At 38.0% G+C, this 15040-nt stretch overlaps 1 protein-coding gene across 1 annotated transcript in view; it reads right to left on the bottom strand.

Annotated features, from left to right (window-relative positions):
* Positions 1–15040, bottom strand: part of HCRTR2 (hypocretin (orexin) receptor 2) — a 27163-nt gene that overhangs the window by 10686 nt on the left and 1437 nt on the right. The window contains exons 2-3 of the mRNA XM_009999196.1: positions 6252–6430; positions 4637–4880 (exon numbers count right to left, since the gene is read on the bottom strand). Of these exons, the coding sequence (XP_009997498.1) occupies positions 4637–4880; positions 6252–6430 (423 nt within the window). The remainder of the gene's footprint in view (positions 1–4636; positions 4881–6251; positions 6431–15040) is intronic.

The following is a 15040-nucleotide window of genomic DNA, read 5'->3' as shown; positions in this document are numbered from 1 at the left end:
AACCTCTTACTGCCAAGCAAAAGAGGAAAACTGTCTTTCCTTCCCATGGTCACTTCTGTCTGCTGTAGAGGTTATTAAACAAATCTTAAACTTGTCTAAAACTTCCTTTTTGGCATTATGTTCCAGTCCCAGACTGTTCAATGCAGCAAAGAAGTAGAAGATTGAGACTACAGCTTCTGGATTTTTGCCAGAATCGTACTTTATTTGTGTAAATACATATATACATACATGTATACATATGCATATAACTGAAAATAACCCAGATTCAAAAGGTTTTGATATGATTAGCAACTGAAATATTCCCTTAAGCCATACATGCATAATGAAATTGTTACTCTTGACAGCTTCCCTAAGAATGGGGAAAAACAACAAGACCATCAAGTTTGTTGAGCATCAGGAGAGGGTTCCCAGGTTCTCTAGTCTCAGGAAGAGAACTGTGAGGTTTTGGAGTTACCAATATGAAGAAGCAATGCAGCTAGAATAGTATACTTTTAGAAAAAATCTTAACAAATAAGGATGTTAGGAATTGGGTGGCCATAGTAGAGAAAATGCAACCACACAACACAGTTCTTTCCAAACTATGTTTCTACGTCAGAATACTTACAGTTAACTAATAATAAAATTAAAGTTTCAAATCTATTATGCTTGAATTCATAACATCAAACCTAATTTTAGTATTAGCAATATTTTTACTTCTTTCTGCATTAACAAGTCCCTCAAGTTTTTCCTTAAATTCTGAACACTTCAATAAACAGACTGTATAAACCTTCATGTAAGAATGCAATTCCTAGCTATTGCTTTCCAGAATTAAGACAATATAGTTTTGTACTCTTTTATGAGTTGTCTAAGAGAAAACACAACAGAAATTCTTCCCTTTGTTTCCATTCAACCATGTAGTTTTGGGAAAGGATTATCTTAATATTCTTTTTTATCATTTGCAGAGGGGTTGGCTAATGCACTTTGCCTAACTCTCTTTTTGTAAAGAGCTCTAAGAGAATGTATTTAGCCGACTTGAACACTGGCTGAAGTAAGTTTAATAGAAGTTTCTTTTATTTTGGCACTTTATCATCAAATTCAGTACATAGCAATTATAGGCTATTATGGAACTGTGGCCAACACCAGCTCCTTAAGTGAATCTCCATAGGTCACGTGCCAGATCCTTCTGCATTCCCAAATAAAATATTGTTATTAGACAGTACTCAAAATGAAAACCCCTTAGCCTAGAATTGGCAATGAATTTTATATTCAGGAATACCAGAAGCAATTAAAAAGAAATTGAGCCCTGTTTTAAGCAGAACTGTGTGTCCATTTGCAATCGGTGGCAGATCTCCAGCATGCTTGAAATCTTATTGGTCAGGGTGGCCACTATGGTTTCACCATTCAGAAGCCCAAGTGTCACAGTGTTTATCAGACCTTCCTTCCAGACATTCACCAGACATGTATGGATTTCAGTAGCTGGACCTAGGTATGGTTAGGGTATAGTGCTGTCTCTTGCTTTGGCATCTATGACATTTTGCTGGACATGGCTTCTCGTTAGTCTTTTATAGCACCTCATGTTCCAGTAGCTGTGAGTTCCAAGCATTAAAATAAACCTCAAAAACACTCTGGTCATGAAGTACCCTCTTTTGCTGTCCCAACCTTGACAACTGAGTCTAATGCTCTTGGGATATAGGGTACACATGATGGCCTCTAAAAATTTCCCCAGAAGCACCTTATTTTAGACAGCATAAATTATATGCAATTCTAAACAAAGCAGTAAACACCCAAATACAATCCCTTCCTTATTCACACACATTGATTCTCCTGTAGGAGTTGCTCACAGTCTTCTGAGTGTGTGCAGTATCTACATCTCCAGTTTCCCTTTGCAAATATGGCTTATTCATTCTTCCTTCTTCAACCTTCTACTAGGCAGCTTTCTTTGACCCTAGATATTCCCATAGTAAACAAAAAATTAAAAAAAAAAAAAAGGAAAAAAAAATCCAACAAAAAGACAACTATTTTCTTTGAAAATACTACCTTTTTATTTCTTCTGCTGGCCTCAAGATTCACCAGTCTTTTTAAACTGCTATCCTGTTAACTATGTTCTTTCGTTCTACCGTTTGGGGACCTTTGTGATTTCAAACCCAGGTTTTCATAAAAACTGCATCTCCTATACTTTGACCCAACTAAATTTTCTTAGATATTTTCAATTGAGTGGAAGTTATTTGTGGCTAATGACACTTCATTTTTCATAGTCTGAAAGGGATGTTAAGATTAACAGTAAATGTTTAGGTATCATGTTTTATCCTCATTGATAGTATACACTTAACTTTACATTTCCTATGTAATTCCATTATTTGAGCAACCTGTTTGTAACTTAACATATAGAAGTGTTCTTCTCTTAAGTTACTATGATAAGCTATTATTAGAAATGGGAGAGAATTATTTTTTTATGAATTGCTGAAAAGCACCAGCAGAATAAGTACCAATAAGGGTGAATTATCATTAGAAGAATAATTTGTTGAAAAGGCAGCAGGATAAAAATCAAATTGTTAACCTTGGGTACAATGAAAAGCTTCCAATTTCAGAAAACATTTACATTTTTTTAATGTAAACTTATTTTCATTTTTTCCTCAATATAAATAAAAAAAATATTTTTTGAATATTTGCACTTTATTTCTGAAGCCACACATAAAAAGAACTTAATTCTATGCAGAAGCATTTGTCTTTTTTTATATCCTTTTCTACCTCTGCAAACATCCAAGTGAAGGCTCAGAGCACAACCTGAAGATCGATACATTTCTCTTTGTGCACATACACTCCAGAGGACTAGAATCCTGGGAGAGTTTTTGTTTTTCTTTCATGTAATGTGTTCCTCAGCTCAGGCCAATCAGTGGGCTGCAACTACTCCAGCGCATTGCTGAATGAGAGGAACTCTTTAAAATAAAATTCCAAGGCTACTACAGACTCTGTAGTTTAAAAGCAACACTTTCCTGTTAGGAATCAAAAAGTGGCAAATGCAAATCTGGAAATTTTGAGATTACGTTCCCTGATGAAACACTCTTCTGACTCCCTAATTAATTGACTAAAGTGTTTTGCATCATTTTTATTTCCTAGGTTGATTAAAAGAATCTCTTCTGCAGATCTAACCTTGAAGTGATGATGGCACCTCATAATAGTTCTGCAGCCAAAATGAGGGGACAGAACTTTTGCCTGGAGTGAACACTGCAAAAGAAAGTAGTCACATAAACACTGCAGCACCTAGCAGCAGACTGGGATACAAAATTGTTCACAGATTAAGAGAGAATACTAGGAGTAAAGAGCAGATGTGGCCTCTCTAATAAAACAGCAAATACAGTACTCACAGTTTAACAGAGATTTCCTCTAACCTACAGAGTTGCAGCACATGTGTCTGCAATGAGTGCCAGGTAGCTAGTGGCCAGTTCCACCCCATTGCCTTGTCCCAGAGGACTAACTGGTTGAAGGGGGTGAAGAACAGGGCATGTGATAGCCAATGTCTTCTCATTAATCCCTGGAGGCCCTGCAAAAGCCGTTAGCAGGGGGAACTTCCAAAGCAGCACATGGAAAAGCCCTCAGCAATGCCAAGGCACTTAAGTTAATTTATCACCATAATTAAGTACAGGTGATCCATTTGTATTTTATCTTAATTGTTCACAGGACTGAAATCTTCCTCTACAGAAGCAGCTCTGGGAGAGAACCTGATTGTCTTTTAGTCTGACTCAAGGCTATTGAACAGGCACCTTTTAGTCATATGCTTTGGTAAACTTAGTTTTATTTTCCTTTGTGTGAATAATGGTATTACTGATGGTTATTATATCCAGTGTCAGAGTCACAGCATGTAACTCATGTGCTCTATTAGCATTGGAGTTATGCCAAGGCTCACCAGAGTTGAGTCTTAACCAGTCGGGTGGGTGGCTAACACCACTTGCTGTGATTTGAGACAAAATAGAAGTAGTTATTCCCTGGCAGCCCTTAAGGCTTCTTACAGATGAATTCAAATACAGAGCAACTCAGATTCAAAGTTAATCTGGAAAGGCAGAATTGCACTTCTTGGGTAGAATAATATGTAACTGATTACACTTACAAAGTTATTAAATTATCTTGTCCATGACAAATTTGAAATTGTAGACTAATTTGCTACTCCATGTCAATGACATCCCTATAAATTCTCTGATGACATGCAATTTGCATTGAAGTTCTGAGAGATACCTATAAAAACTTGTCAAATATCTGCTTTTAGCAAAAGCAAGATAACAGGTAAAGAGAAATTCTGTTCTTGTCTTGTCATTTCTGAAGGCTAAATACTGAAGTCTTCGTAAACCTGCAATGTCCATTGATCACAGAATTATATAAGCATTTAAAGTTGGGAACATTACTACCCTCTGGGAAACATTAACAGGGTCAAGACACAAGCCAGCCTCATTCATTCAGACTTGGTTTCAAATGTACTTTAAGTCTTAGCAATAGAAAAGAAAGCAGGATTTCACAGTATTCAAAATTTTCAGTTCTAGAAAAGCATATATATTTGAGAACATTTTGTGATATGTTTATACAACTCGACTGCATATTATTATGTCCTGATATTTTTATCACATAACAGCAGAAATTCAGTCTTCATGGGCAATGACACACTCACCTCCCCAGTGCTCATCACACACTGTGAACAAGGTGGTTTTATTGGCTAATCCTGGGAACACACTGCTGCACTCCATAACAATAGCCTGAGGAATCATTATGATGCAGGACACAATCCAGATAATTATAATGCTGTTCCTTGCTCGCTTGGCTGTGCTTTTAAACATCAAAGGGTGACAAATTGCATACCATCGATCCAAAGCAATGCAGCTAAGTGTTAGCACAGACACAGAGACTGAAACAGTCTAAAGAAAAAAAAGGAAATGTTATGTAAACATAAGGAGCTTTAAAAATTCTTTCTTTTAACTTTAAATTTCTTGTAATTTACAAATTATTTATTGTCTATTTTTCCCAGAGTTTATTTTTTTCTATTTTCAACACAGTTAACTCTTTATCTGCCATAGTTAAATAGAAATTATTTCCAGTAAAACAATCCTGTTAAAATAACTTCTTACAGAATTACAGCAGATATCCTCATCTGCTGTAGGCTCACTAGAATTAACAGGACAAATGAAAGATTAGGATGGTAACCAAACTGAGTAGGAGTAGTAGGGTCAGACTCTGAAACTGTAAATTTATGCAACTTAGAATTTGCTAAACTTTATCTGAAAAATTACTTAAAAGACATTAGACAACTAATTAGATTTTTTTTCCTTTGTAGTACAATTTTATTTGCTTGTTTTCTATGTTGTATTTGAATACCAATACCATCATTTTGCCTTTTCAGTCTTCACAGGGACAACAGAAATTCTTTCACTCTGTACATTAAGCGATCATTTCACTTTCTCTTTGGACTTTTCTACCACTGGAAAGGAGGTTTTGAAATGAGTTTTGTGAGTTTGATTCAGTAAAGTAGATGGCACAATGTGGCTCTGCAGCCATACAGGTATCTGCTGAAAACACAAATTGTGCTGGAGGCACAGAGCTGCTCACCTGCATACATTCAGAATTCTGCTTCATTGTTTTGATTTATAATGACTGAAAGGCCAAGCACTTGTCATTCTAGTATGCCCAGTCACTTCATCTAACCAGCTTTCTTAGAAACGGTATTTGTCAATCATTTTGATGCAAATTATCTAATAGCTAATTAGGCCCACTGGTAACGAGAAGCAGCAATTACTGTTTAAGGCAGATAATTTGGTCAGCTCCCAGTGAACCAGGATGCTTTGTTTATTTTTAAAATATGCAAAATAAGTCATTTAGCATATAAGAAAGCTCAGATTCCCTTTAGAAGGCTGAGTCTCTAACCTAGACACTTTTGTAGCTTTTTAGGTCCACACACGGAGTATAAATTACTGCAATTCTGTTTACAAACATTTTCATTGCTTTGTATCCCCTCTGAATTATTAAAACAGACCACAAAAAGTGAAGAGCATCAGACAAATGTTCCAGAAGAAGTATTGCCCAAGTCTAACAATCAAATGGACCAAGAAAAATATTATGCAAAAATACATTCACAAGTGGACCAGCTCTTTAATGTTCAGCAGGTACCCTGAGATATCAACTTCAGCAGCAGGGATAGACTTCCATCAGATTAGCACTATTAGAGAGATGCTATTGTACTTTCTCTTTTCCAGAAGATGAGTAATGTGTACACAAGTGCAGTAAAATAGTACCTGTAAGTAGGGAATCGCTTTGCAGAGGGGCTGCCCAAAGAACCAGGTTTCTGTGATGTCCACTACTAAAGTTGCTGGAAGACAAGTAATTGTGACCAGAATGTCAGCCAGAGAGAGATTCACTATGAAATAGTTGGTAACTGTCCTCATGTGATGATTCTTCCATACTGCAATGCAAACTGAATTTGGAAAGATAAGTTAGTGAGATGGGACTGACTTAGGGAATGTTTCAACAGGAAAACACTTGGCTTTGCAGAATTAAGGAAACATTTTTTTTCCTTTCTTTAATACAGAGTATTTGAATATGCAGTTCAGTGTAAGAACTGTGTTTTCTTTTAAAGGAGAATCTTTCTCTTCTTAAAGAGAAAACCTTCATTTGCTGAAGTGTATCTCTTTTTTTATGATAATGTTATGCTTAATTCAAATTGCTACCACATGGAATCTTGTAATCAAGGTGACAATCATTTTATAAAACATTTTGCTGGGCATAATATATCTATTGCATCTGCAGAGAATCTGCAGTTGTCTGGGTAACTGTGATTTCAGGTAAGTAAATAAAGGTAATAAGAAATGAAGCAAATCAGTCCTTTAACATGGTCACACTAAATTAATAAAAACTTTAAAAATGCCAAAATTGAGTCTGAGAAACTAGCCTAAAAATCAGGTTTTTAATAAATTTGGAAGCAAAACTCTGAGAGTTTGTAGCAATCAATAGTTTTTGAATGTTTCAGATTCAATCACCAAAGTTCTTTACAAACTGATGCACAGATTTTTCCAGAATCACAGAATCACAAAATGTTAGGGTTTGGAAGAGACCTCTGGAGATCATCAAGTCCAACCCCCCTGCCAGAGCAGGACCGGAATCCAGGACAGAATCTAGGGCAGGTCACACAGAAACGCATCCCAGTAGGTCTTGAAAGTCTCCAGAGAATGAGACTCCACAACATCTCTGGGCAGCCTGTTCCAGTGCTCTTGTAACCCTCACAGTAAAGAACTTTTTCCTCCTGTTGAGGTGGAACTTCCTGTGCCCAAGTTTGAATCCACTGCCCCTTGTCCTATCACAGGACATGACGCAAAAGAGATTGGCCCCTCCTTCTTGACACCCACCCTTCAGATATTTGTATATACCACGACACTTCTTGTAAGAAAACAGCACAATTCACTGTACATCAAAGGGTGTTCTCCCCTAAACAATAACTCATCCATTGTGCAAATCCAGATGAAGTGTCAGAGTCTCCTTAGTCTGTCACGGTATAGCCCTATGTTTTATTTAGATATATAAAGATCACATAATGTTAAAGAATAGAGTTAGAAGGGTCCTCAAGAGGTATAGGTGGCCTTCAGTTGCTTTAAGAGGTGATTTTATCAACTACATTTTAGTGATACAGGCTTCCAAATCTCATTTAAAACCCCTGTTGTCCCAGAATGGGTGCTCTGCGTGTCTTTTAATATGTTGTTAGAAAAGATGTTGGTTTAAAATTTCACTGGTCAGCTACTTTGTTCTCATGCTATGGTTTCAACAATCTCACATTCTACCTGATTCAGACAAGTGAATTGTTTTCAGCAAAGGATGTCAGTGCCTAAAGGTGCCAGGTTTAAGCAGGTGCCTGTGCTCTTTGAGGAGGCCTGCTCACATTCCTCTGTTGACCTGTTTGGGGAGAGCACCTGAACATAAACACTACTTCTGGGAAAACAAATCCATTAGGTTAACAAATGTGAGGTCAATCTCATTGGCAGCAAATCATAAATCAATTCACAGCACTTTGCATGTTGTGCTCAAAGCTTTATATCAGTATGAGCAAATGAAGCCCTATGATACCCCAGAGAGCCAAGAAAATATTATCATTTACATCTTTGTTGCAAGGAAAGTGAAGTGCAGAACAGAAGTTGCTCAAGGCCATACTGTAAATCAGACAGAGTAAGAAACTTAGACTCCTGATTCCCAGCTCTGCACTAAGCCTTCCAGATCACACTGGCTTAACACAGACGGAATTTAGATGAACTCCAGTACCTGCTATTCCTCAGAGAAATATGAAAGACTACAGCCCCCTTGCTACTCAGGGAGTAGCAGTATGTGGGAAAGCCAATGTACAGAAAGTAGCTCTGAAATAATTTTGATTCTAATCTACGGAGGGGAGATGCACCTGAAAGGTGTGAAAAATAACAATTTACAAGCATACAAATGCTGGATAATTTCTTGCTTTAGATTTCTCTGCTTATGCTTGTGTGTTTCCCCTTTTGACCTCATCTGTTCTTTGCAGCATAAATAATTTTCCATTTTTTTGTACAGCACATAGTGACAAAAGCATCTTAATTAGCATGTTTATGTACTACCATAGTAATTAAGTATCCCAGAAACTTATTCCATGATTATATACAAAAAATGTATTTGTGTAAGACTGCTTCGCTTCAGAAGTGAAAACAGTGTAAAAACAAGCCAGTTCGTTGCCCTCTGCTGGTTGCAATTGTGTCTTCAACCTGCATAAGCATCGGCCATGTCCTCTTTCAGAGCAAGGTTAAACAGAGCCCTGAGGATTTGCCACGAGTTATTTCAATAGGACAGAATGGTATAAACTACAGAAATCTAGTCCAATATATTCCTTCCAGACTCGATGTCTTTCTGAGTCTACTATAGTACAAGGTCATTCAGTAATCTTGGACAACAGCTTCATTGATATACAAGTGACCCAGCAGAGCACCAAGATGCTCCAGCCTGTGGTAAAAAAAATACTATTCTATAGGAATGCTAAATAGTTTGTCTATGCCACTGAATGTATTGTAACTAGTTGATATCAGAACAGAATAATTTTGTATACTCTCTGCACTCCTTTAAATATGCATTTTCATCTCAGCTGGTTCTATAGAGAAGTGGTGGCACTGAGCTCCTGCAAAAACCCTAAAGAAACATGATAGAGTGAAGTAGCAGAGAGCTGTGGTTTTCCACTCAGCTTGGAGAAGAGAGACAAGGATGCAGTAAAGATTCTCAACTGGGAATGTATTTTACCAAAAAGTAGTCCAAAACCATAAAACAGGAGATGACACCAGCAGTAGCTTTTCCTAAAAAACTTGGGAGGCACCACAGAGGTAAGAGGGTGCCTGGCTAGCCAGGCACAATGTAGTGGCCTAAACTGACCTCTGTTGAAAATCTGTGAAATAATAAAAATAGCTCTGAATAAAATCTCAATTTAACATTATGTGCAAATCTTTTATCCATCCTTTGAAGTTCCCAGATATAAATACTAGTGAGGAAGAAACTGGGAAAATTAGGCATTAACAGAAAAAATGTGCATGACTTTCCTGGCTGCTGGATCTCTGCTGGAACCTAATTATCTGCCCAGTGTGTTTTATTATTTTCTGCATATTAGTTTTTATTTAAGAAAAACTCTCACAGTCACAGTTAACAACCTTACTGCAGGAGAAAACAAGCAGCCAGTTTAGCTTTCTCACAGAGCAGCCGGCTTTGTACTGACTATTAACTAATCCGGCTCCGAGCATCCTTCGCCTCGCCGCTGGGTTTTCATTTTCCTCCGCCAGGATGAAAAGCTTTAAACAAAACGATTGCCATTCCTGCCTCTGCCACACAGTGTCAGGGAAGGCTCGGAAACGACCTTGAGTTGCCGGGCTGACAGTGTTTGGGAACAATTGTGGAGGCTTTCCCCAAGCGAGGACAGTTTTGCCATAATGAATCATAGAACCATAGAATGGTTAAGGTTGGAAGGGAACTTGAAGATCATTAGGATTCAATCTCCCTGCTATGAGCAGGGACACCTCACACTAAATCAGGCTGCACAAGCCTCATCCAACCTGGCCCTGAACAGCTCCAGGGAGGGGGCATCTACAACTTCCCTGGGAAACCTATTCCAGTGCTTTACTACCCTCATAGCGAAGAATTTCTTCCTGATGTCTAACCTAAATCTCCCCTCTTTCAGTTTAAAACCATTACCCCTGGTCCTATCACTAGCCTCTCTTGTGGAAAGCTCCTCCCCAGCTCTCCTGTACATTTATGACCTACTGCTCCCAAAGAAGTCTCACAAGCAAGTCCCAGGAAAGACTAAACATAACAAATGCAAATAAAAGTTAAAAATGTAAGGCAGATACTATTAGAACTCCACCAAGAAAGCTTCACATACCTCATTATACTCCTGAAGAAAAAAAACCATAACCCTCTCAATGTGTGGTGAGACTGGCATTTGTCATGTACAAATTTAATTCCTGTTGGTTTAGTATCCCGGGGCATTTTAATTACAGGCTGTATTGCCATCTATTCAGTTAGCATCATCCTTTGTATCTCAGGCTGAATACAAAAACAATACAAATGCTCCAGCTGGTATAAAATGCAGCTGCTTCCCTGACAGAAGATTTTAGTTGTCTTGAGTATATTAAACATTGTGCTGCTGTCCTTCCACTGATGCACTGCTGGTTTAGCTGTTTAGCTAAATAATTTCCCTAACACTCATAAAGTTCTGTCAACCTCTTATCCAATGGGTCATTTCCAGTGTGACTTCCTGGCCAAAACAGAAACATAATTTCCATAACCAGAAATACTGACATTTCCTTATATAAATGAATTACTCTTACCTCATTTTTGGTGAACAGTAAAACACAGATGGATGCAAACAAAGTATTATCATTATCTTCCCCATTATACTAAACTTCAATTTTTTTATTTTGTTTTGGCAATTCAGTATCACAATTGTTTAACTAAAATACTACAACATGGCCATCCAGGAGTCATTTGGAAATAATGCTGCAATTATAAGCACTGGTCATCAACATCCCCAAATTCATGAGGCAGAAACTTTCTAAAAAGCTTTACTCCTTCACAATATTTTATAACCAAACAGTGACTGAAAAAAAGTGTTAAAACTAATTTGAGCTACACATTATTTATTCTCTACCTCCTACTTCCACTAAAAAAAAATAGTAAACCAACCAACAAAAAAAAAAGTTTCCACTTGGCAACTAATAGGTTCTTCTCACAGTGTTCTGCCCCCTTGGTCCTTTTTGGCGATGTCATTACTTACTGCAAAATAAGGTTTGGGTAGTGGGGTATTAAGCAACACAATAATTTTGAAAGAAAGGCTGAAAATTGGGATTCTGGAGAGCTAACATCCCTGTGGAAACACTGAAACAATGCATACTGTTGGAAGGATAAGCACTGTCACTTGAACTACTCACATTATGAACAATTCCTGATTGAGGATTCTTCTGCTTTAACTGAAGAGTCTAAAAAATAGGTGCTTAAGACTAAGATTATTTTATTTGTTTTAGGAAGGTTTTCCATGAGTCTTTCAATAACTGTAATGATGATCTTGATTAAGGGGTAAGAAGCACTTTAAACTAAATTGCAGAGTATATTTAATTAGGAGTTTTTGAAACTGGCAGTGAGATAAAAAGATCTAAAGCAAAGCAATCTCTTCTGTGAATAGGGAGAGGATACCTACTTCCTAGGCTGTCCATCCTTTACCCACTATTAAGCTCTAAACTCACACATTACTTCATTTTTTTATGTAACTAATCTTATCTGAAAAAAGGAGTCCAACATAAGACCAGGTTTATGTTGAAAAAGTAATAGAAAATGCCACAATGGGAAAATATTTTTATACAGTATTTTTTTATCAAGGAAATGTTGAAAAAAAATTCCTAGAGCTGGAAATAATGCCCAGTAGATAAGAACTGTCCATGAATATGTGCAGCAGCTGAAAGGATGGACAATATTCTGGGCTGCATAAAGGAATTACATAGCCTGTCAGTGAGGTGATAGCTCCTCATCAACAGGACAAATGAGATGTGTCAACAAATCTGAACAAAATCATGAAAGCATGACAAAAGAGGCAGGTGGTTAGGTCATGCTCCCTATGTAACACACATAAACAAGTATATATGTGTACATTCCATCATTTTTTTTCTACTAAAACTCTAGGGAAAATACTGAAACGGATAGAAATACATAACCCTGCATAACCCTGAACATATGAAATCTTAAAGGATTTTATTGAATTCAGGTTCACTGAAATGAACTAATTGGTACTGGTCCCCCACAAAAAGCAGAGAGAGTACACATAAATAAAACATATATGCAGCAAGTAGTTTGCTTTCAGCAATGCATTTTCTAAGATGTTTTCTAGCTACGAAGTGCTCTATTGTACTCAGGTTTTAAAAGGAACTTATGAATTAGGGGTTGTGGGTCACTTATATTTTCCAACCCACGTCTGTATTTTTTGTACTGCTTCATTATTATGGCACTAGAGAAGAATACAAGAACTGAATCCTGCTTGCTGGGAGCTTACCTCTGGAGATTACAATTGGGAGTAATAGGACAACTATTTCATTGGCGCAGAATTTGTTTTCTAACTTAGTCACATTACATAATCTTAGACAACTAAAGATCTTATGGAAATGGAACTTATTAGCAGAAAATCAGCTATGCTATAAAAACAGTCTGCCAAAAATGCCAGGTCTGGTCAGCCTGGGAGGAAATAAAAGGTACCATTACAGTTTCCTGAGCTGATTAGCACAGACAGTTTCTCCCAACACACACAACCAAATCATTACAATTATAAACTGGCAACCCTGATGATCTCTTCAGAGCTGGCCATACTGAATGACCAGTTATTTTTTAATGACATTGGATATACTTACGTTTCTGTCAGAGATGAGCTAGACAGGACTGTTCTCTGGGGGAAGGTGAGCCAGGAGCTGAGGGCAGCAACCAGATTGACATGGTAGGATACTCATCGGCACAGTCCAACAGTGCCTGAGAGCATGGTAGGTCTGGTGATGTTTACCAGGGCTCAGTCACCTCCCAGCAATCACCAGACAAATCCATAGTGATGAAGTATGTCTGAGGTTAAGCCAGAAAGTCAAGTCAGTGGGCAAGGATTACAATCAAAATCAGCAAGACACATGCACACTTGCCATGTGGTCTTTGCCTGAGTTGTGTGAGAACTTGAGCTCAAACACAGACAAACAGGTGATGCCCCATAGGAGAATTGTTGACATGAAGCACTTGGATACAACCTTGAAACTTGCATTCAAGTACCAAGACTTACTCTTTTCATTTTAGCTGGTTTGTGCAGCAGCTTGGACACTGTATGTCAGTTCTCCTGACTGAAAGCCAAATAGCAATGCAGGCCTTGTTACATACTACTAGAAGTGGAATTCCTGTAGTGCAGCTCACTCAAGAACTCAGTAGACGTCAGTCAAAGTTAAAACTTCTGATTCTACCATCATTTGTTAACTGTCAGAATGCTTCAGTCTAGTTTACTACCAGTATCTGAAGGATCTGATGTGCCTGCCACAGATGTCATTGCCGGGACACAGTGAGCCTCTTCATCCCATTTGAATGCACAAATAAAAATAAGAGGCAGAAACATAATTTGTCAGTACCACAGAGGGAAGGCAGGGTCTTTCTTAGTTACTTAAGTGCTATCTGAATAGGCCATCAACAAAACAGAATCAAAAGCATTGACTTCACATGCCACACTAGTCCAACAGCACTGGTCAAACACAAGGAGAGGATCACACTACATCATTAAGGACGACACCATAAAGCATCATTAGCCACTAGAACTCTTTTTAGAACCACTTCTGCTCTGCTTCAAGAAGGTCCATAGCTAAATCCCAGATTAACCTTGAATATGGATTTTTCAAGCAGGAAAAATTAGCTTCTCAGAGACTGCAAAATATGTAGTGGTCTACTTCAGATTTTCAGTGGTAGTCAAAGTTTCACCAAAATGTCTTTGGAAAGAGCATTTGACCACATCCATTACTCTCTTCAAAATTACATGAGCCTGCAATCAGTGCAGTGTGAGCTTTCTTGCGTAAAGATGAGACGGTGCTCAGCTAACGAGCACCTGCACCTGCAGATCCCACAAACAACTTGCCAGTAAACAGAAGCAGCAGGTTGGGTGGGTGAGGTCTGCAGAACGCACAAAGTCAGTTCTGAGGAGCAGATGGCTCGAGCAGCAGCAGCCCAGTAAAAGGAAAAGTGGGTGGAGAGCCAAATGCCAACTTCCATCCCAAGTAAAAAGATGAAGTACAGAAATGTCAGGGAGGAGTGGCTCTACATTGTCTCTGGCATTGTCTATTTGCACAGAAGAAAGCTTTTCTCTTTGTGGTTTCTGGGAAAAAAAAACAACAAACAACAACACCAAACAGCCCTGTAAACAGAGGGAGAGCTCCTGTAGCTGAAGATTTGACCTTGAGTCTTTAAAGGGGGGAGCACAGCCTGTTTACAGAACGTGTAGAGGCGAATAAACGTACAGAGGTAGTTCTCCTAAAAGCGTCTTTGCTCAGGATCAGAGAGAAGGACACTTTTCTCCCTGGTTTGAGGCACAGCCTCTGCGAGGGCTGTTGTCCTTGCACTGCCTGTCAAGCTGGCTGCCGAGCAATGGACCGAGCAAACATGCTGGGGCTTCTGAATAGCTCTAATGTAACCTCTTTGGCTGAACACTCACTGGTTTCGCCAGCGTGCACACTGGGTGTTTATAGACAGTTAGTGCATGATTCCAGAAAATATATTTTAAAAAGTAGCATCATCAGTCCGTTGGGAAAATAATAATAATAATAATAATAATAATAATAATAATAATAATAATAATAATAATAATAATAATAATAATAATAATAATAATAATAATAATAATAATAATAATAATAATAATAATAATAATAATAATAATAGTAATAATAAAAGCCTTGCAAAATGTTCCCTTTGGCTGCCCTCTCTGGTTTGCATCTCGCCTCGGGGAGCCTAGAGACCGGGGAGCCCGCAGCCCTGCCCTGCA

Source organism: Chaetura pelagica, unplaced genomic scaffold, assembly GCF_000747805.2.
Source record: "Chaetura pelagica isolate M959 unplaced genomic scaffold, ChaPel_1.0 scaffold90, whole genome shotgun sequence".
Lineage (NCBI taxonomy): Eukaryota > Metazoa > Chordata > Aves > Apodiformes > Apodidae > Chaetura > Chaetura pelagica.
The sequence above is the reverse complement of the archived record's forward strand: the minus strand, read 5'-3'. Positions and strand labels throughout refer to the sequence as shown.